This window comes from Vespula vulgaris, chromosome 9 (assembly GCF_905475345.1).
Source record: "Vespula vulgaris chromosome 9, iyVesVulg1.1, whole genome shotgun sequence".
Taxonomy (NCBI): domain Eukaryota; kingdom Metazoa; phylum Arthropoda; class Insecta; order Hymenoptera; family Vespidae; genus Vespula; species Vespula vulgaris.
Genome location: NC_066594.1, coordinates 3500331 through 3523445, shown reverse-complemented (window position 1 = coordinate 3523445; position 23115 = coordinate 3500331). Strand labels below are relative to the sequence as shown.

Sequence of the window (23115 nt, the reverse complement as noted above, 5' to 3'; positions counted from 1 at the left end):
TCTCTCTCTCTCTCTCGTAAGCTTTCGCATGATCAAGAAGGATTCGTTCATAATCGGTAAAAAAGAAACTTTGAGAGAGCGTCGAGTTAATGAAAGAAAGTTATGTAATCGATCGTACACTCAACATATCATTTGCTAATGCATTATCGAGATGCTTTTCGTATTCTTATATATAGCGTGTTGGGATAATGAAAAATACTCGGAAAACATTGAAAATCCTATTTGAAAAACATTTGCATTCCAATCGGATATATTCGCAGAGCGTAGAGGTATAACGAGAGTATTACTAGGTTTTTATTCGTTATTTTGGTTCTCCTATCGATGCGTACACGGAAAGCTGATTTTATAGGAGATCTGGTGACGTTGGTCATTCACCGTCGAAGTTGACGTCACTATGACGCGCGCGTCATTCTCAGCAACGATAGCTACACACAGACACAGAGAGGGAGAGAGGAAGAGAGAAAGAGCATTATAGGTAGACGACCACAAGCATTCAAGTAGATGTATACTACTATCGGGAAACCTGACATTTCCTTAGGCGATCGAAACTTACGCTTCTAGTTCGGCTCCCACAAGGAGGAGATCCGTTAAACTCTCTCATCTAGGAAAGAAAAAAAAAAAAAAGGAAAAGAAAGAAGGCAGGACTAGTAAGTTCGAGAGAAAGGTCGAAAATCGGTACCCTGGGAAAAGCTTTATCCTAGCCATCAATCGAATCTAGTGCCACGAGGCAGCAGCCCTGGTACACTGAAATTCCCAGCCGGCTCCTACCACCTCCACAACGACCACGAGCATCAGTAATAGCAGCATCACCGGGCTGCTGAACTAGGCAGCAGCGCATTAGCAAAAGCAGCAGCAGCATCAGCATCAACAGCAGCGGCAGCGGCAGCAGCAGTGGTGGCGGCAGTTCGGGTGGTTGCTCGCGTTTTCACGGACAGACTCGGCCGTCTCTCGAGTCGTTGCTCGATGACCGAGTTAGCATCCAACCTGGTTTCGGTCCAGCCCGTGATCCACGTCCCGGCGTATACTCTCTCCCTCTCTCTCCCTCTTTCCCTCTTTCTCTCTCTTTCTGTTCCTCTATCGAGGAGTGGCGGCGAAGCAGCGCCTCTGGCGTCGGTTTTCGTATCTTAGCGCGATGCCGCGTCTGATTCGTTCCGAAGAAGGAACCGGCACCACCACCACCACTATCGCTACCACCACCACCACCACCGCCATCACCAACGTCACTATCATCGCCACCACCGGCACCACTACCACCAGCACCAGTACCACCACTGTACCACCGCCACCGCCACTGCCGCCGCCAGGTTATTGATTTGACAGGAATGACGGGAAATGGCGCAGGAATCGATAAGAGGTGGTCCCAAGCTGCTGTCGGTGTGCGGGTCGAGGGGTTGCTCATGGGGAAGGGAAATGCGCGCGGAAGGGAGGAAAAAGAGAAGAGCGAGTGGGATGAAGAACGCGAGAGGGAGGTTGGCGGATAGAGAAGACCTTTTGCTGAAGGGGAAACGCGAAGAGAGAGAAAGCGATAGAGATAGATAGATAGACAGTAAAAGAAAGATGGATAGATAGAAGGAGAGAGAGAGAGAGAGAGAGAGAGAGAAGGGGAGGCAAGGTAGGAGAGGGTGGGGGTGGAGCAGCAGCAGAGAGAGAATATTTTCATACTCCAGACTCCCAGCGTAGGTAGAAGATGGCAGCCGAGGCGTGATTCGAGACCAGGACTTCTTCTCTCTCTCTGGCCGCGCGCGCTAGTAGGGGGTATCTTTTCGTCTCGTAACGCCGAGCGGACGTCCGCGGAAGTAGTACGCTAGCGTGGTGCATTATCGCGTGTCCAGTGTACCAGCTTGCTCGAGAAAATGTCCTAAAAGAGGACCGCCGTCGCCGTGTTACACATCGTTGTCGTGCCGGTTGTTATCGGATAAAGCGCGGGCCTTCCCCCCTCTCTCTTCTTCTCTTTGTCTCTCTCTTTCTCTTTCTCTGTCTCTGTCTGTCTGTCTGTCTGTCTGTCTGTCTCTCTCTCTCTCTCTCTCTCTCTCTCTCTCTCTCTCTCTCTCTCTCTCTCTCTCTCTATCTTTCTATCTATCTATCTATCTATCTTTGTCTTTGTCTCTGTTTCAATCTATATCTATTTCTATCTCCTTCTTTTTCTTTTCTTCTCTAAACATATATAGGTTCATACATATACTATATAAAGCTGCACATATATATCTCATACATTCTCTCTCTCTCTCTCTGTCCATTTTTCTTTCTCATCTTCGCCACCAACGTCTCTCTACATCTCTCTGTCTCTCAGTCTCGCGGTCGCAGCTACGCTCTCTCTGGTCTACCGTTCGCACCCGCCAGAGAGCCGTGCACGGTACTACCGCAGCACACACATCGGGTGTTATACTCATGATCCGACCGGCGACCAGGTAGTATCGCTGATTATTATGCGCGACATGAGCAAAACCGGAAGCAGCGCCGTCATCGTAGTGTTTCACGAGCGTCATGTAAAATGGAATTAAACAATGTTGTTAAGACGTAAACATGTTTTGGGTACACTGTGGACTCTTTGTTCTCGTGATTGCCGTACCTGGATTTATTAGCAGCGCCGACAGCACGTCCAAGCGAGGTAAAATCTGCCTGTCTGTCTGTCTGCCTGCCTGCTTGCCTGCTTCCTCCCCTTCTTCTTGTTTCTACCTATTTCTGTCTGCATTTTTTTCACAATTCCGTATAGATATATTACCCTCTGACGTTTGCACGTTCGTCCAATGAAATGAGACTTGGCCCGTATCTCTGCGTTTCTTCGTAAAATCGTTCAATTTCCTACAACCCTGGATTTTTCTCGCGTTTAGCGACCAAGACACTTTTCGTTCAACGATCGACATCTCTTTCTGTCTTTTCTTCGCATTAAAACTTGATAAACGCATTCGAATTTTCTTTTCTTTCTCGTTGGATGACCTGCTTCTGTCATTTTTCATGTTTCTTCGAGTTCAGAGCAAGTAGTATCGAGTTTGTACGTAGCTCGACTCGTTGCCTCGAGACATGTCAGACGCCTTGATGGTATCTTGGATACGTTAACTCGTAAGGCTCGCGGCTCTTGCACGTTTTCCACTTCTCGCGTCGATTAATACCTACACCATCGCACCCTAGTTTAAGATTTTTATTGCAACTCTTAGTCCGCCATATCACGGTGTTTCTCGACATTGGATATTATTCTACGCCTTATCAATTTACTTCCATTTATCTAATTTTTCTTCTCTCCTTTTTATTTTATCATCGTCGAATCATTACAACTATCGCTTTAGCTCGATCAATCGTTTAACTTTGCGTCAAACGGGCACATTCAAGATCGTAACCAACGATTGCCTGTTGCGGATCATTCGCTACCATTTTCTTCGACGATTCTTATCTTGCCGCTCGTACTGGGACTGCCATCGAGCGAAACCCATTTGCCTTTTTTTTTTATTCCGTACATATATCCAACGATCGTTTCAATCACAAAGATATTTCTAATAAAATATCAAAGCTAATTTGAGAGAGATCTAAGACTCGTATTCGTTTCGATAAACGTAATCTACATTCGACAAAGTAGTCTTCACGTTGACTCTCCTCGAACAATTTTTTAAGAGGTATTTTAACAGTTAAAATTTTGCATGTTGTAAGATGCACGATAATTGTCGATTTTGTTCATGTTTCTCGACATTGAGTTTTTAATATTAAGTCTTAAGTGAAAGTTAAGGAAGAAATTTAATGATCGGCGTTAATTCGTGAGTAATTTAATTGACGATCGTTATTAGTGTTACTATCTTAAACGTTCGCGCGCGGAAACGCATAAATATCTAAATATCCCTTATGAAAGATCGAGTGATATTAAAGGAGTCGCGTTCTATATGTATTTTATTCGTAATGTCATTAAACCTCAGACGTCTTTGTCGTAAAGGACGACACAGTGCCTTAAACGGATGCGATACCACGATATAAAAGACAAGTAGTAGCTTTGAGAACCCGGAGAAAGAGGTACATCCTTTTTACCGTAAATGTGGCTAATAAGTCGTATCGTATTTTTACGAGACGCGATCGTACGATCGAGTATGCACGGGTTAATCGTCGAGCGACTGAAGTCGTTATCGTTTTTACGACAACATAAAACATATTCTGAATGGGAAAAACATTAAGTACCTATCTACGTGCCATTGAAAATACGAAAAATTTTCTTTATTATTCATAATGTTACCATCGACTTCAGGTATTAAATTAATTGTGTGGTTTGCGCCTCGTCAACTGTCACAATGTGTTAAACCGCACGCAAATGCTCCGTATAGAGACGTCGTTGCACGATTATTGTGCATCGATTTTCTCCGATGATGCGTGCGTCCTCCGTGTTCAATGAAACTTTAACGTCTAGTCGAAAATACGATTGATAAGTTTGGCCAAACATAATAGATTGATTAATTTAACGTAACGTCCTTATCTTTCTGTACTTTCTATTTCTCGAGAGTATTCCAGATCATTAATCATCTTATATCTACCGATCGAAAGAACATTTAATATTTCTTCGATTATAGATTTATTATGTCTTTTAAAGAGAAAATTACATTTCATACATTCTTCTATGCATATGTATGCATATGTCGAATGCAAATAAAACATTAAAATCAGACCGTACGAAATGTAGATAGACATGTCAAAATTCAAATGGAAAATCTGTTTAAAGTTCGATAAATAACTTCGCTTATTGGACGTATGTACATTTTCATTTATCATTAAAGTCATTCGCTCTTTAATCGTTGCATTTTTGTTGCATGTTCTTTGCTCGAAATTTACCTGGTAACAGTTAACCTGATCGTCGATAGAAAATTGAATATTCTTTTTCTTTTTTCTTTTTTTTTTATTAGTTTCGATAATTGTAGACGTAATTCGATCTCAATCGATAATTTAAATTCGAAAATGAAATTTCATTTGACCTTCGAATTTTTTTCTTCTTAGTTTTTCTTACGAAGAAAATCGCACGTGGCCTTTATCGTGGAAAAGAAATTCTTAAACGGTAGGCGTAATTCAGGAGATCTTAGGATCTCGAAATCACGTTCTTGGTGCCTCCTGAGAACATGCTTGTTCTCTGTAGGTCAAAATATATAGGCGGAATTTTTCCGGAACACGACAGAGCGGTAGTTATACAGGGCGACACTTACCTAATATGTGCAATTCAAGCTGTACCGAAACGGTAGAATAAAACCGGGACAAAACTCGCGCTTAAGCTCCTTTTTTTCTTTTTTTTCTTTCTTTCTTTCTTTTTTTTTTATCTGAATACCTTCGTAAGAGAATACGTTATGTGGTAACCTTGGTTCCTACTTGCCACCACTTTCGGATTACAACGTTCTTTAAGTTTAAGAAAAAGTATGCTTGAACGAGTTATTCGCACGTGCTTGGCAAAAATTATATATGTATCCCTTTATATATTCACCAAATACTGGCACACCTACACCTACATTCACACAGACACACGCAGCACTCATTCCCTTTCGATTTAAGAGATCCTCTTACATCGATTTGTACGTATGCATGTAAATAATGTATGTTGCAGATATTTCCATAAAATCAGCACAGATTTCATTTCTAAATGATGGTACAATTAATTTCATTATATATTCTCTCGTATATCTACATGTAAATTCTTTAACGTTCATTCAATCTACCAAACTGAAGTCGAATACGGATGGCTACGTGTCATACCTTTTAGGTATGACAAGCGTATCAGACACTGTTAATCAATGAATCCAATGAATGCCCGGTTTATATCGATTTATGCAATTTGCCAGCTACTATACAACACCTCGTCGATAACACTTGGAAATAATTTTCCAAAGTAGAGAGTTCATTCGACTAAGTCCATGCTTCGCTTGATCGATCGGTTTTATTATTTTCGATAATTCAAATCCTATAGAATTACAGTTTAAATGATATAAAAGTGGGCTGACTTTTTCAATCAGAAACGACTTTCGTCGTTAAACAAATTTTATCGTAGGGATAGAAAGGACCTGTCAAACTTCGTACATCGAATCAATCGATTCCTATCCCGCAATTAATCAAGTCGCCCGCCGACAAAATGATGGCCTACGGAAGAGTTTTCAGCATTCTTGTCTCGGGCAAGATCCACGAGATTGAAATGGCAGAGCGCCAGTTCTAATTTATTGGCCTTGTAGGTACTTTTAATACGTGAACTTTTGGCCGGTTTTCTCTTAGAAAAAAAAAAGAAAGGAAAAAAAAAGCGGAACGAGAGTTTGTTTCCCTGGGAAATACAGTGTTTGTCTCGTAGTCGTTGATTTTTTCCTTGTACGTTCAAAAAAATGTAATTAAGGTAAATTCCAACCGTCCCATGCGTTTATGTGGTCCGGGAAAAGGAGAACGGGCGAGAAAGAGAGATAGAGATAGAGAAAGACAGAGAAAGAGAGAAAAAAAAAGAAAGAGAAAGAGAGAGGACCGCTCAAAGAGAATCTCATACGTTGTTTTCCCTCGAAACCATAGCCCGTTTGCTGTCTCAGACGTTGGACATAAAGCTGGCATGGCTCCAGCATCGTGATAGCGCTTAAAGATCTCCCTTTAACTAGTTTTCGTAAAATATCAAACGCGACACACAAAAAGCGTTCAGTTAATATCGTTCGTGTTCCTCTCTCTCTCTCTCTCTTTCTCTCTCTCTCAGACTCTGTATCTTTCTCAAGCTGCCTCCCTCTCTTTCTCACTCTCTCTTTTTCCTTGGCCTTTTCTTCGTTCTTCTTCTTTCCTTTCTTTCCTATATGTGCTCTCGTGTCTTTAACCTCTCGAACACGAAAAGTGGCCGCGAGGCAAAGATGACGCGCCCGATAGAAGGCTCGTATCGATCGCCGTAGCCCATCCATATTAAAGGCCATTTCTTTTGCCGAATCGTTCTTCTTCTTCCGAGTTACCCTTTATTAATCGAATCGTTGATATCTACGAGCGTATATGTGCTCGACGGTGCACAAGGAAAAGCAAATGATAAGCTAAAGTATATTCGTGATCAAACGGGTACGCTTTTATATTTCATATACATATGTTGATAGAAATGTTTGCGTTATGTTCGTTGGCTCGGAAAAATCGTCGTGCATATCTATGACCTTTGCCTTTTCTCTACACGCACCCAAAACTCATCTCGTCGTTTCATCTATAAGTGACATGTCATAATATACATGCAACTGGCGAGACAGTAGCGCTTATGATCAAGCGAATCGATAACAACGTGAATTTCTGACGTAGCCTCATGAAACATGCAAGTATGCTCTTTTACCACTACGATAAGAAATGAAGTCGAGCGTTCTTTTTTCTCTTTCTCTCTCTCTCTCTCTCTCGGTATCATACGTTTACTGACGATTCTCGTGTTTCAATGTCAAAGTTACAAGATAAAGTAATCCACATTTTATCTTCGTACCAACGATGATACTACAATCTAGTTACGTTATCTATCATTATAATCTATAAAGAAAAACAAATGGATATTTAGTAACGAAATTAAATTGAGAAGCGCTCGATAAATCGCAAAGAATAAAAAATAGAGATAAATCGGAGAGATAAATAAACGCTTCGCGTCCACGTTATCCGCGTACGTTTTCTCCTTTTATCCATGCATGATCAGCGATCGACGAGAATTGGAAACGCGAAGGACGGATACGGAACAAGTATATATACATCCGTTCTTCTATTTGCACGGAATATATCATGCATTTTTGTTACCCGAGCAAAAATCCCACAAATGGAGTCTGCCAATACGAAACAAGAGAGAGAACTTAAGAGAAAAAAAAGAGTCGGTATAAGTTATAAATATATTTATTTCACGCTTGTATTTTCCACTGCGAAATTTATAATGCGAAAAAGTAAATTCGTTATCGTTTTATATATATATATATATATATATATATATATATATATATAATACTATAATATCGCTGCACATGATAAATTCAATAAAATATATATCATGGAAAAGTGTATTTTCCAATTGCTTATAAAATGATATCGTATAAAAAGGACAGCGTATAAAAAGTATCTTAGCGTATAAAAGTAAATTAAAAACGAGTATACACATATTTATGTACATATACATATTATTAGTGACATCCAAATACAATGCTAATAACACTGTCTTCCGTTTTCTCCGTTAGGAAAAATTCATGTCCTAGCAACCTAGTTTTAAAGACGCGTATGTCGCGAATAATACGTTCGGTGTCTTACATGCTGAGCAAACAACGTATAAGCAAAATACAAAATATCTGCAATATCGATTAATGCACGAGCACGCTCGTAGGAACGAGACAAGCGCGGTAGTTTCGTTCTGCATTTATTTCCGCGCCGCGTATTTCCACCTTCGTAACCTTAAAAAATGGAATAAGAGCATTCACACTGTACATGCATTCGAGATTTCTGAATCATTCGAACACACATACTTACATACACTTATATTTACACTTACTCCTCAACTTTTTCTTCTATTTCCATCGTTCTCAAAAAAATAGAATATTCTAATCAAGCATGAGTTCATTGTAATCATGTAAATAACATAAACGAATCTATACGAACCACACGATTGATTAGTATCGCGTTTCTTCTCACAATCGTACGATATTCCATGATCTCGTGACTTCAGATACGTTAAAGAAAATATTCAAAGATTCTGCGTGACATTCCTCGATTTTTGAAATATTTTCATCGATATCTCTCGCTCTCTCTTCCTCTCTCTCACTTTTTCTCTTTAGTGTGTTCCATGAAATATCAATTCTCTAGTTTCGAATGCAAAATTTCGAGCATCCTCTATCTTAGAAATTCAATGTGGATCATTGAAAAGCAGATTCGAAACTTCTAGTCCCCATCTTCAAACTAGTTCAGAAGAGGCTTGTAGAATCGATCTGACTCTATCAAGTTTCGTTGATAGAATCGAGTCATATGAATTCTTTTAAACAAGATCTTTCAAAAACATCATTCTCGGACTTGATCAATCATTGTACACGCCTTTACATAAGCAAACACGTATAACACGTTTGTCCGTCCGTTTGTCTGTTCTGAGTTCGAAACAGTAGCGTAATCAGACGATGAATTAGAGCGAAGTAGGATTAACGCTTAGATCAGTCGAATAGGACGTGCGTTGAGCGTCTCCTTGATGCGTATGTGTAGATAATTTCATATGGAACATGATATTAATTATTCGTTGGGTTCAATACAAATATTTGTACGTGCATTTATACATTCATACGTATAATACGAATATACATACGTATGCATGAATATATATGTATGTGTGTCTACGTCCGTATTGTTCGGTAAATATTTTTCATGAAATAATCGATAGTTGCAAATATAATAATAATTCATTTACAAGTGAGAAAACATTTCGTTGTTGACCACGCAACTATTATATCGTGTATCTTTAAATTTTCATTGATCTATAATCTAAAACAAAATATATACAGAGAAAAAAGAAACGCGTAGGAGAGTGTCTCGGATGTTGTAGCAAAATAACTTGCTACAGGCAACGTAATGATGTATGATGCATCTGTTATTATGACATATCGACAAAGCTCTACACATGATAGGCAGAAAAAGAGGGAGAGAGAGAGAGAGAGAGAGAGAGAGAGAGAGCGAACCTCCCGTTCTTTTCTTTTACATTTACTCTTTCGATAAAGCTTCTTTTCACTGTAGCATTAAAATACGGGCGCGATCGATGCCAGCTCGGTCTTCGTAATTTAAAGTTATGTCCCAAGTAATCCCGCACCTACTATTTTTAACATGCCGGCTACCTAACGACATCGTTACACGACTCGTCGAGCGTATATACATCGTGCGTACGTATTTACATATGTATATACATACGTACGTACCTCCTCTCTCGTTAGTTTGTTTAAATTGCGACGACTGAAATGCGGAACTTAATAGGATCAAAAGAAATTTTTCGTTCCGTTCTCTACTCTCTCTCTCTCTCCCTCTCTCATTTCGTATGTGTGTGTGTGTATATGTATCTCTCATTCATCCTGTTTCTACCATAGCGTAAAGAATCCTTCTTATGATTTTCTCGACAATTTCCCTATGATAGATCGTGCATTCTTTCATATTCGAGAAACATGTTTGAAAATTCTTGACGAATGAATTTTGGTGTAAAATGACGGAACTGCTAGTACGAGGAAATCAAGGATAACTCTCCCGCATATCTCTCGAAACGATTAAATTCGCATCCGATAGATCACGACTTTATCCGGCGAAAGCTCTAATCGTTCGTGCCGTAAATGTCACGGAAAGCAAGAGAGAGAGAGAGAGAGAGAGAGAGAGAGAGAACTCGGCTTTCCACCAATCGGGATAGATGTTGTATATCTATTCTCTTGCCTCTCTCTCTCTCTCTCTCTCTGTCTCTTGTAGTCGGTTACAGTACTGACGTTCCAGTCCACTGTCCAATGTGTATCAGTACACTTAACTTACGACGATATATCGCACGAACTGCTCCGGTAGCCCTGCGGTAAACAAAACACTTGCATATCTAGCCAAGTATCCATCATTCGTACGCGCTTTAACGCATATACCTATGTATACTTATACATATATCATAGTAGATTCGCGTATCAATGTACATACGTATATACGTGTGGGAGCAAACACGGTATAAAAGCGACTATGACGTATTTGTACGCGGCCGACAAAACGCAATATCCAGTTAGCAGCCCATATATACGAGTAAGTTTCAGCAAATTGAAATGAATGGAGGATCAAAGAAAGAATTATTAGGCCGGAGGGAGACGAGTCGTGTATGTAGATTGAGCTGTCCGTATGCATCCTATCTCTTTGTACAGAAAGAATCCTATCAAAATTCAACGGGAGAATAATGACATATATATATATATATATATATATACACATACATACATATACCTATATGAGAGCAATTTAAATGAAAACATTGGTTTATTTCCCGTGAAAAAATTACAAGTTTTAAAACAACAAGAGTACTAATCAAAAAGATTTCCCATAAAATCATTTCTTTCTAATTTTCCTTGTTCGTAGACTAACTCAAAAGATGCTTGACTATTTCGGTTGAAATATCTCAATCTGTAGATATGTCACATTGCAACTCTATCGATTTGGTAGCCACCTTCGCCTGCATCTCTCCCACTTTCTCTCTCTCTCTCCCTCTCCCTCTCTCTCCCTCCTTTCCCACTTTTTTTTCTTGCTCAACACGTCTTCGTAGTAGGAAAAGAAAGCTCAAAGAAGTTCGATTAAAAAGCATGCGCTCGGCTACCTTCAAAGCAATATCCCTCTTCTTCTTCGAAAGAATTTTTAATTGATGAGCTTGACATCTCCTGTCGGACGTACAAGAGTTAACGCGACTCTCGACGAGATAATTATGCGGGCGTAATGCGTTCGTCGTGCACGATAAAAATTATATATCCATTTTATAATCAGCAGCATCGTTCTCGTTCTTACGATGGATGGACTCTTCAGACACTGAAGAAAGAAAATCGACTTTAAAAGTCACAAGGAGGACAAGGAAGGAGGATTCGAGGACGTCCATGCTCGAGCATTTAATGAGCAACGGGATTTCTCAAAGGAAGAAGGTTAAAATTGTAATGCTCTAGAAAATTAATGAGTTTTCGACGACTAACGAGCTAACACTCGATGGTAATTGAATTCGATATCGGTGATACGTATTGTTGGCCCTCTTAAAAGGATCTTTGAGAGATGGTGTAGGAACAAACGAGCGACTTGCGTGTAATGAAGTAACCATCAACACTATCAACACAATTAACGAACCCTTTTCTATCGTATCGTCCCTTGATAACTCATCGTTCTTGAATAAGTAAAAGAAAAGGATCGTGCACGTTTAATCATAATTTTTTTTGCTTTCATTTTCTTCTTCTTCTTTTCCTCCTTTTTTTTTCTTTTTTCCTTAATCAACAGTACTCGTCTTAATTAGTCATATATGTGCATATGTGTGTGCGTATGTGTGTGTGTACGTGTGTAATAAACCTTAAGGTTATAATAGCCATTAGTGAAGTCTCAATGGAAATCGATAGATTCCATGCGAATGCCTGGGAAGTTTCCTCGTGCATTAAGGAAATTCTAGCCGCGTGTACTCCATTCGGTCGCATTCTTGACCGTCGACAGTCCCTTCCTCTTATCTGATAAATCATAAAGGTATAATAACAATTGTGATTTAAGAGGAAAAAGTAAAGAGTCGCCAAGGTAATAAGTTAACAGGGAGGACCTAGCGATAGTAATGTTTCGAGGTAAAATATAGTCTCGTTTTAACTTCGAATCTTATTCGATCAAACTTCCAGGCTTTCGAAGTTAAACCGAGTTAAACTTTCTACGTTGATTAGATGACTCTTGTGACAACAGTCAGAGAGAAAGAGAGTGAAAAAGAGAAAGGAGATATAATAGAAGCTTCTTCTTCTTCTTCTTCTTCGAAAACTTGGTCCTTTCGATCTCTTTGAAACTTTTCGTCGTAGAACGCATACACAATTTTTAACGAATTCTTATAATCATTGTTTTTTCTTGAGAATATTCAGAAATAGCCACATACGTGTCTATGTGTTTGTTAACGTGTATATAGATGTATATATATATATACACATATATCCCCTAATACGAGATCGAAAGGTCTGCTGTGAAAATTGATAAATCGTAGCACGCGATGGTCGGGATCATAGAAAAATATTGCATTAAAACGTGCGGTCATACACCCACGAAAAAGGAACTGCCACGTTCTAACAAAAAGTTACACACAATCCCGCATCCAATCCCGTCCTACCGTTCGACCCTTCTTGTCGTGCTGACCACTTCAAAAGCATCGCTATCGGTTTCTATTCCTCGGTACGTTCACACGTAAAAGGACGAAGGGCAAATTGCCGCGCGATAGGAGCTCATTTTTCTCAGTTGTCGTTCTCTAAGTCGTCCCTGACGGTTGAAAAATTATATTCGAGTCTGGTTACGTCCGTTCTCATTTCTCTCCGATTGCCGTCTTTCAATCCACCCTTAGAAACACCCTCTCATACTATTTCTCTATCTTCCATATTTTTCCTTTTTGCGAAAAAAAAATAGAGAAAAAAGAACTGTCTGCCTCCATCACGTCGTTACGCCTGTGCGTGTTCGTCCGCATCGCGTCTGCGTTTACGTCTGCGTTTACGTCTGCGTAACGTGCCAAGTCCTCACCTAATTGTAAGTCGCGTGCCAATCGTGACTAAGCTTCTCCATCAAAACATTTCCTTCCCTTCAACCAAGAAAAAGAATTAGATTCTGTCTCGAACACTCCGCAACATGCACGCTTCGATAAATTAACGTCAAAGATCAAATAGCAGTTTCACGATATTGAAGAAATTCTTTTCTTTTATTATCCAACAATCTGGAACTTATTAAATCGTTTGAATTGCATTCTCACTATGGTTAACTTGATGGAATTTCATTTCGTGCCTGCTAATATAATATGAATTTTATTAGTAGAACATCCGAGAATTTCATTCATATATAATCGAGAGAAAAAACAAACAGGAGAGAAAGAGAAAGAGAAGGGAACGTGAATAGAACAAAGACAAAATAAGGCAGAATTTTATTAGATATTAACGATCGTTATCGAGAAATACCGCTGGAAAGCCATTATAAATGAAGCACCAACAGAATGGTATTATATTGATTAATGAAATTTTCTGACACAAAATAGATCGAAAAAGAGATAACCATCGATATGCGCTCGTTTATGAATTATTTAGTTTTATAAAAGGCGATAACACCCCATGGGTGAAAAAGTTGAAATCAACGATGTCAAGTTTCGAAATAAAGAAAATGGGGATATTGATAATCGAAGAAAAACTTTGTAGTCAACGACGAATGAAGACAAAGCCGAAGGTAAGAGAAGAAACCAAGAGGGATGAACGACCTAGTGAGGACAATGGAGTAAAGAAAAAGAAGAAGATGAAGGAGGCTAAGAAGGGTAGTACTCGAGCGTGGTATTTGTTTTAGAATTCCTACGCTTTACCGGTGTTCAAAATGGCAAAGCGTTTGAAATCTGAAACGAATGCGCGCAAATCTTCATCCGGAACGTAAAGAACGCGTAAAATGAGAGGAGAAAAGAGAAAAAAGAAAATAGAGAAAAAGAAGTGGAGAAATAAACGCAGGAAAGAGAAGGCCTCCGGCTCTAGGCCGTTTCGCGTGCTAACAGAGAAAGTGAGCCACTTAGGCACGATTAATCATTCTTCTAGCTACCCCTAAGAATTATTCAAGGGTAGCGTGTCCCTATCCCATATTCCGTCACAAATGTTCTTCTCTACCTCCTATAAACGCAAAGATTCGTGCTTAACGTTACGACATTTTGTCCAAGAATCATCAACCTGTTGGGTTCCTTGCGTGCTTACCCTTACCTCACGCAAAATACATTTACATATATACGTATCCTATCGTAATGGGAAAAAATGTATGCTTAGAAGACTACCATAACGTTGATTATATGTTTAACATGACGTGACCAACCTTTTCCCCACGATTAATCTTCAATTTCTTTGCTTTCGAACGAATCTCCATTCTTTTTTCGATGTAAAATTTTCTTAACGATTCATCTTTTTCAACGCGATCAAACGTAAATCCAATAGAATAATTATATCGATTAGTTCATTGACGAACCTCTATTATCTTTTTCTTTTCTTTTCTTTTCTTTTCTTTTCTTTCCTTTTTCTTTTTCTTGTCTTTATAGAAGGAAAGAATTTTACCCCGGAGCTTCTTCATTTTTCTCGATTAAATTCTCCTTCCGCTTGCTAATTTTGACAAATACGAAAGAGCCTTTATCTCTCGAAGTGTCTACGATTTACTGCTTGTTATTACACGGGACAAAGGATTAATAAGTCGTTAACTATGATGATACTTGATCCTGACTTATAGGTACTTTATAGGAACTTAGAAATTAACTCATAGGAAAATCCATCGAACGAACCTGATACCGTTCAGTTGGCTCTCCATTTTTCGAGATTATTTTAAGCTCGCGTTAATAGGAATATTTTTTAATTATCGAGGAAAATTATTACTTGCGAATTTTTAAGGGGGAAAAAAAGCTACATGAAATCGCGATCAACATAGTAAGTTCGGAGTTTTAATTATACTCGCAATTATAGATTTCTAGTTTACGAAGGAATGAAAGAGAGGTAGAGAGAAAGAGAGGGAGGGAGAAAGAGAGAGAGAGGGAGAGAGAAAAGAATTATTTTTCTGAATCATTAATCCTCTATTTTAACCATCTCATTAACCATCTCATCCTCTCTTACGAATATGCACTTCTATATTTACAAGCAGATTGCCGCGCTTCACTGATAAACGTAGAAAGTAAATAGTCCTGACAAATACGAAGGACGACTAAATCCAATAGACTAGTACAGTTCAAAGAGAAAACTACCTTCGTTTCCTTCGGAGTTTCTGATTGCATATTTATTTGATTTTATTTTCTCTCCCACGACTTTTTCCTTTCTCTTTCTTTTTCTCTCCTTCTCTCTCTGTCTCTCTCTCTCTCTCTCTCTCTCTCTCTCTCTGTTTATCTTATCATCCTTCGAGTAGAATGTTAGCAGAACAAATCTCGAATCAAGATCCTTTCCAAAAGAAAAAGGTTTAAAAAGGAAGACGCTGAAGCATCGAGAACTCTCTTAAAGGTGGAATAAAAGGAAAAGACTGTAATGGATTCTTGGAAAGACCTTAATCGTTCGCATTTTTATGTCTTTCGAGGTGAACAGCTAAAAAGAGAAAGGAAGATCAAAAATTATATCACGATTTTGAAGTTTAAAATAAAATTTCTCTCTCTCTCTATTTCTCTCTGTCTTTCTCTCTTTTTCCTTCTTCTTTGTCTTAAAAGAAACGAGGAGAATATTTTGCGGTAGGAAAAGCGCCGGGCTCGAACATGGTCTCATATTTCCCTTCAACATTTCCTCGGTGCTTACGTGACGGAAATACACGTCGCTCGCGAAATGAGCCGTGCGAAAAGGGAAGACATCTTTGCTCGGTGACCCACGCTACAGCATCCGACAACATACGACAAGGTGCAAGAGAAAAAGAGAGAGAAGGAGAACGCGTTGTACATTCTCGATAAACTTTATGAAATATACCAAGGAAATCTAAACTAGTTCGCTAATTGAAACGCGATACGTTGAGAAAAAGTTTCGTTTTTTGGAAATATCTTTCCGCTAGATAAATAAAATAGCGAGAGATAGGAACAAATTAAATAAAGGAGATCGTTGCATGTCTGTAGATACGTACAGTGAGCCCTAACAAGTATTCGTACGCTCGTTATAATTTTCTATAAATAAATATTCTTGTTTATATTGTATGATATACAATTTAGGTGTATATGTATTTCTTTTTTTTAATTAATTCGTACGATATTACAAATCTTATATATCTTAGCTATTAAAAGAAACAATAAGAAAGTATAAAAATATAAATGATTCATACGAAAGTAGAAGTAATGCTATACATATTTCAATATCGATGAGTATAAAAAGCTGATTAGTATAAGGAGATTGATTGTGCTTTCGAAAAGAGTTATTTTACTCTGAAAATCTCTAATATACACATTAATGAACAATAATTTTCTCAAATGATAGGTTAACAACTCGTTTGCCACTGAACTTTGTATTTCTTAAAGGAAATCAAACAACATGAATAATTTAGATAGAAATTTACAAGTTTCGCTCCTTTTTGACCGCCAAAATGTTATCTAAATATTCTATTGTGCTTAACTTTGGGAATTTGCATTTGCTTTTGTTAAAATCTAAAAGTATCTGAATCACGATTCCTCTGAAGCCATGAATATTTCGAAACAACAAAGAGAACACCATCGTTTTTGTTTTCATTGATATACTTCTTTTCGATATTACTTCAAATATCTCAAAGTGGATTCGAAAGAAAATTATTATAGATCAAGTTTATTTGAGATTGTTATAGGACGAGAAAAACATTGCGTGAAACATACATGTGCATCAATAGAAGAGGAAATATAACATTCTATAAAAAAAAAAAAAAAAGAAAAAAAAACTACATTGTTGGGATAATAGAAAGTTCTTATAACAGAAAATTCGGATAGTGGAACTTTCGGATAATGGATGTTGGAATAATAGAGATTCTACTGCATTGTTAAAGATGGTCAAAGAATAGGCGAAAAAAAAAAGAAAAACATAGTTATACAATATTGCATTAAATAAAGTTAAAATTGAACCATATACCAATAATTCCTGATATACGATTCTTTCTTAAATAATACAAAAATAATCAAAATATCTTGAAATAAGTTGATGCTTTAAAAATGTTTATGTTAGAAAATAAGAATCGATATGAATTAATTGAAAAAGTTGAAAATTTTAATTGAAATTATATATATATATATCTATTTATCTATTTCAATAGTCTCTAATAACGAAATATAATCAAATAGAACAAATAAGATACGTTAAAATAAAAGAAAAAAAGAAAAAAGAACTACTGTATTACGTTTACGGGAAATCGAATACCAATGAAATCGTTAGCTTTACGAAAAACGAGAGGTAGATAGATAGACAGATAGATAGATAGATAGAAATAGAGATAAAGATAAAAATAGAGAAGGAAAAAGAAAAAGAGGAAGAGAGAGGGTCGGAAAACAAAAAGGGACCGAACAAAATAGAGGATCCAGTAATGGTAAAGTATCAAGATGCGCGCATACACATAGAAAGCTCCATAGATGTTTTGTCGTCGAGCTTGATGAAAAAGAGCAAGGACGTGATGCTACATCGAATGCGTAGAAAAGAAAATCTCAAATTGAAGTCGGGTTTGCGATAGTCACATGTAAATCGTGCCATGTTAATCGTTCTGCTCCTATCGGTTTCCAATTTTTTTGAAATTTCAGAGTGAGAAATATAAAAGAGAGCTTCACTAATTTGCAAACGAGTGAAAAGGAATAAAAAGCAAAAAAAAAAAAAAAGAAAGAAAGAAAAAACCGTCGTCGACTCGTTCACGAATGGAAAAGAAAAAGAAAAGGAAAAAGGAAAAAAAAAAGAAAGAGACAAGAAAAATAAAATGAGAACGGCGAGATCCTGTTTGCTCACGTCAATCGGATCAATTACAAAAAAGCAAACGTTACGACAAATGAAATACTTCCAAAGTCTTTCCGTTTTTTTCGATCGGATTGTAAAAGAAAAGCCATTGTTAAACTACGAGGCATAGGGTATGAGGCGAAACGCGGGTGCAATTTAACGTTACTCGATGGTGAACATGTACGAAAGAGCGAGTTTCTATTTGCGCGAAAAATCCTGATACAACTGCGTTGACGCATTGGCTTTTTGTATACTTTCTATCGAACGAACACGTTAATCTGGAAACTACAATGTTGCATTGGAACTATCCTCGTCATTCAATCGTTTAAAATCGAATACCTTTATGTAGCTCGATTATCGTGAAAATTGCTGAACACATATTACATATTTAGATACACACAATATGTATATGTATACGATCGATCAAAACTTTCTAAGTATAAGAAAAATTCTTATTGGAGATATTGAAAATTAATTATCTTTATTCGAATGACATTGAACTAAGTTCTTTTTCTTTTTTCTCTTCAGATCGTAAACTAGTTCCTAGGTATGTACTTTTACAAATTTAAGAGAAACGAAAAAAGAAATTAGCCTAGAAAAATTTATCGAACAAGTGTGATCGATTTGTAAAATCATTTAGATCCTTTTTTCGTTGTTAATATCCTGTAGCCTTATCGATAATCTTTCGTCCTATATATTTACGAATATTGAGGATATTTAATAAAAATACATTGCTCCCTTCTCGCAAGATCTATCTATCGATCTTTCTATCTATTTCAAAGTTTAAAGTATGAAATACATAAATAGAGGAAGAAAAACAGATTTGAGCATAAGGGTCGAGGGAAAAAATTAAAAGAAATAAAAAAGCAAAAAAAAAAAAGAAAAAACAATAAGAAAAAAATAATAATAATAAAAAAAAAAATAAAGCCAGACGAGGGAACGGAGCGTAGACGAACACAGAATTTGAAAAATTAATATTATAAAGTTGAGCGAAATAAATAACTGCGGGGCGGTGGCCGAGGATAGCGCTTTGTTTTCTCCTTGAACTCGAGCCCGTTTTCCAGACCCTCTTTACTCTGCCATTAGAAAGCGTTTCTATGCCGGTGTTCAGGATAAATAGTTTGCACGAGAGAAAAGGTTTTCCGCGCCGGTAATTTATCTCGAACGTACGAAGCTCCATTAAGAAGAGATAGAGAAGCTTCGAGCGTACCGACTCCAGGGAGAGAAAGAGAGAGGGAGAGAGAGACAGACAGACAGACAGACACACAGAGAGAGAGAGAGAAAGATCTTTCTGAATCTACGAAAGGTCGCTGCCGGTTTGGGATTACTATCGCGTCGAACTATCTCTGCTTTCTACGATATTTTTTCGCTTAAAGATAAATAAGTAAGGAGAGAAAGAGAAAATGAGAAAAAGAAAAAGGAAAAAAAGAACGGGAAAACGCGAAAAACAAAGATGAAACTGTAAGGAATAAAAGAGAAGCAAAGGAGAAGAAACATGAATGAAGCTTTCTCGTTTATATTATACACAGATTTAAGAAATAATTCTCCTAGATGTCGACGTGAAGAATATATGTATGGTATGTATGTATGTATGCATATATGTATGTATGTATGTATGTATGTATATGTATAGAAGAAAATTCGCAGTGTCCGTTAGATCGTCCTGTCCTCGTAACTTCTGAATTTCTTCCGATTCGCTACCCTTCACTCGAGTCGTTTCGCCAACTTAAATTGCATTGTTCGAGAAGTAAATCAAACGGCATCTGTCGTCGCATTCTCGTGCATATCCGACGACTTCTGTCGTAGTAAAGTCAAATTATAACGATGCTCGGACGCCAGAGAATAAAATTTTGTTTTTGAATATTCATAAAGTGCATGGTTATAATCCGGTCTTCCCATAACGAAGATCCATAGGAAAGAGATGAGATTGTTTTCTAAGAGGTTGCACATTTTTCATTCGTTGATTCTGATTAAAACGAAAAGTATGGAAAGCCAACTAAGAAATAGAAAAAAAAAAAGGAAGAACATATTTCGAGAGACTTTTAACGAACGCAAACTAACATCTCGTTAACGCGTCGACAAACGATTATTCACGTTCGTTTCGATCAGACGAATTTCTAAAAGTCCGAACGTCGATTATCAAGCGCCGAACGGCAACTAAACTTTGTCATTAATTAACGAGAATTTAATACACCTGTAAGTGGTAAATTTCTGTCAGTCCCACCGGCTGATCGATCGTTCACCTAACGGTCTCGCTTCAATTAATAATTTACCCCCGGCGGAGATATAACTGTAGTTCAATTACCATTCAACCGAGTTTCACCCGTTGATCATAGAATAATTTCAGTCAGCGATGCGAGCAAACGGACGAGCGACTATTAATTGTACGTTGGTGAAACTTACGTAGATACACGTACACTAGTACCTCGTACAAGCTTAGTTTCGAACTTTTCGCGATCCATCACTTTGCTACCGGCTTTGAACCATCGGTCACGATTAAATATATCTGTGAATTAAAGCCTTCGTCTTGTCTGTTACGTGTGTGTATGTGCGTATACGTATGTATATATGTAAAAGAGAGAGAGAGAGAGAGAGAGAGAGAGAAAAGAGAGGTGTAAGAGGGACTGACTACGTACCGACCGTAACTACTTTTGTGAAGCGAACTCTGCCCTCGAACGTAGGAACGATCCGTGACATCGCTTATAACGAGAACCTTCATTAGCCGGATAAAATTACCGTGTACGTAGACAAATTTTCTTTCACGCTTTCATCCATGAAAACAAAAAATTACTATTCCTCGTTGCAAGCAGATGCGGCTCAGAAAGAAAGAGGGATAGAGAGAGAAAGAGAGAGAGAAAGAGAGATAAAGCTTTCTATCCGCCGACGAATCGTGAAAAATCCCGAGGAAAGGCGTCTCGTTACGTGTACGAGAAAACCCGTTACCCTCGAAGATCGTGAGGTTCGTTCACGAGGGCGTTTCCTTGAATATATATATACACACACACACATACATTCGATTCTTTTTCCTACCTAGTTCATTTTTATGACAAATTTATTCAATTAAAAAAATTATAGTATTTTACGACTGATAATAAATCATGTATTCGTACGATATCGAATACGCAATTTACCATATTTTTCTTTTTTCTTTTCTTTTTTCAAATATCTCCCATGTTGATTTTATTATATATTTTAACCGATCGTACTTTACCACATTTTATGTATTTTAATTTGCATATTCGTACACGGTAAACATCAAATGGGATTGTGTAATTAATAACACAATAGTAGAAATTAATTTCGATATAACAAAAGAGCTTCGTCGTAAATTGCCCGACCAATTTTTAATCATTTCCAATCGAGAAAAAGCATTTAAGGTGTTTTTGTTTCGTGTGTGCCAAACACAAAAAATCGCAATATAGAATTTCATTTAGCTCGTCGTAAAACTATCGATTTTCGTGGTGACTTTCGGAGGACTATAAAATTATCAGATACCGTCACGCTAAACTTTTCGAAAGACGACCGTTGTTACATTATAAGCTACGTAACGTCGTTTCTATGTCATCATGTAGGTAAATAAGGATCGTAAAAGTCTGCCGTTTTTTCAGTAAGGAGTACCACTATAAAAAATGTCAAGTCGCAACGCAGCGGGAAAGAATTTAAAGTTTTTTTAACGGCATCGCCGTAAAACTCACCGTTGTCGGGAGCATTTTAACCGAAATATTTCAATTTCGTATCTCGTGTTTTTCGCCATTCTGACGGAGAAGTTGCGTCCATGTTCACAGAAAACATATCCGTCTCCAATGTCGCGTACACTATCCGGGCTTTCAAGTTTTTGAAGCTTTTGAGGCGAACGCATTAATAAATCTTTCTTTTGGTCTCTCTCGTAGACCTTTTCTTTTCTCTCTGTCTCTCTCTCCCTCCTCTCTCTGTCTTTGTCTCTCTCTTCAATTCTTGAATTTCATCAATCTCCAAAATTCAGTTTCGGCGACAAAAGTCGCGACGATATTCGACGAGATCGTGAACGGGACATCGAATGAAATCGAACGTAATTCCGAAGATAAAACGGTCTTTCAGCAAGCAATCGGACGATAGAATCGATCGCAAGCACTTTCGTCATTCGCGGAAATCATAAATTCCGCTTTCGTGACTTGGCAGCTGCGACAAAGAGCATCGAATCTACAAACGTCGTGAGCTCCGTAAATTCCCTTCACACGTACACTTACGTAGGTATCTATCTTGAAGCTTATGCATACGTACGTAGATAAGGTGTAAGTATGTAGATAAATGGATATAGATAGGTACGTATGTAGGTAGTGGTATCTGTTATTTTCCGATAATATATCTTCCCTGTTGTGATTCTTTAGATTCATCTTTTTCACCGCTAATAACCGCTAAAGTAACCGCACGTTGAAGAGGCAGCTAGCCAAATGATAATTTTGTAAGATCAAAAGTGTTGTTTTGTCAACTGCATATCTACCTCCGAGCAAAACGTGTCAGTCTAATTAGACATAGGTTAAATACCGGCCAGAGTTCAAGTACACAATTTAGTCTAGTACTTGTTTCATTCCCTACTTAAATCCCTTTGTAACTTCATACGCTTTTCCGAAAATCGCTATAAAACGTATCACTCGACTCGTAAAATATCAAAAACTTAAAGGACGTGTAACGAATAATCTTACGCAGTTAAGACTTTCCTTGTCTTTCTTGTTTTCTTTTTTTTTTCATTGAGAAAATAAAAAAAATTAACGTTCATGCTTCGGCCGCGATAACGATATCCAAATTCGATGTTTCACCGTTATTATCTGTTAAGACGACCGCTTGAACCCCCTACACAGGTATCTTTAAACCAATAGACTATTTTGGGCGAGCCATTGACAAAACCGAACGGTTCGTGAAACGGGTAGATCGAGTCTCTTTATAAATAGTTACAGGCGAGACGTTAATAACGTTTGGAACTCATAGAATTTTCATTACGAATAAGATAGCATGAAACATATATCGGAGTATTCACCTTTCGTTGGTTTATTCTTATTAGAAGGAAGATGGAAAA

General features: G+C 37.8%; 1 protein-coding gene across 20 annotated transcripts in view; it reads left to right on the top strand.

The window, feature by feature from the left end:
* The first annotated feature begins 1645 nt into the window (after positions 1-1645).
* The window catches only part of LOC127066402 (disintegrin and metalloproteinase domain-containing protein 11), a 53808-nt gene continuing 32338 nt past the window's right edge, over positions 1646-23115 (top strand). For 7 of the 20 annotated variants that reach the window (XM_051000122.1, XM_051000119.1, XM_051000111.1 and 4 more), the window contains exons 1-2: positions 1647-1904; positions 2291-2608. In XM_051000122.1, the coding sequence (XP_050856079.1) occupies positions 2524-2608 (85 nt within the window). In that variant the 5' untranslated portion in view covers positions 1647-1904; positions 2291-2523. Of the gene's footprint in view, positions 1905-2290; positions 2609-23115 lie in introns of all 20 variants that reach the window. The other 13 variants (XM_051000115.1, XM_051000113.1, XM_051000109.1 and 10 more) reach the window with 5 other exon arrangements.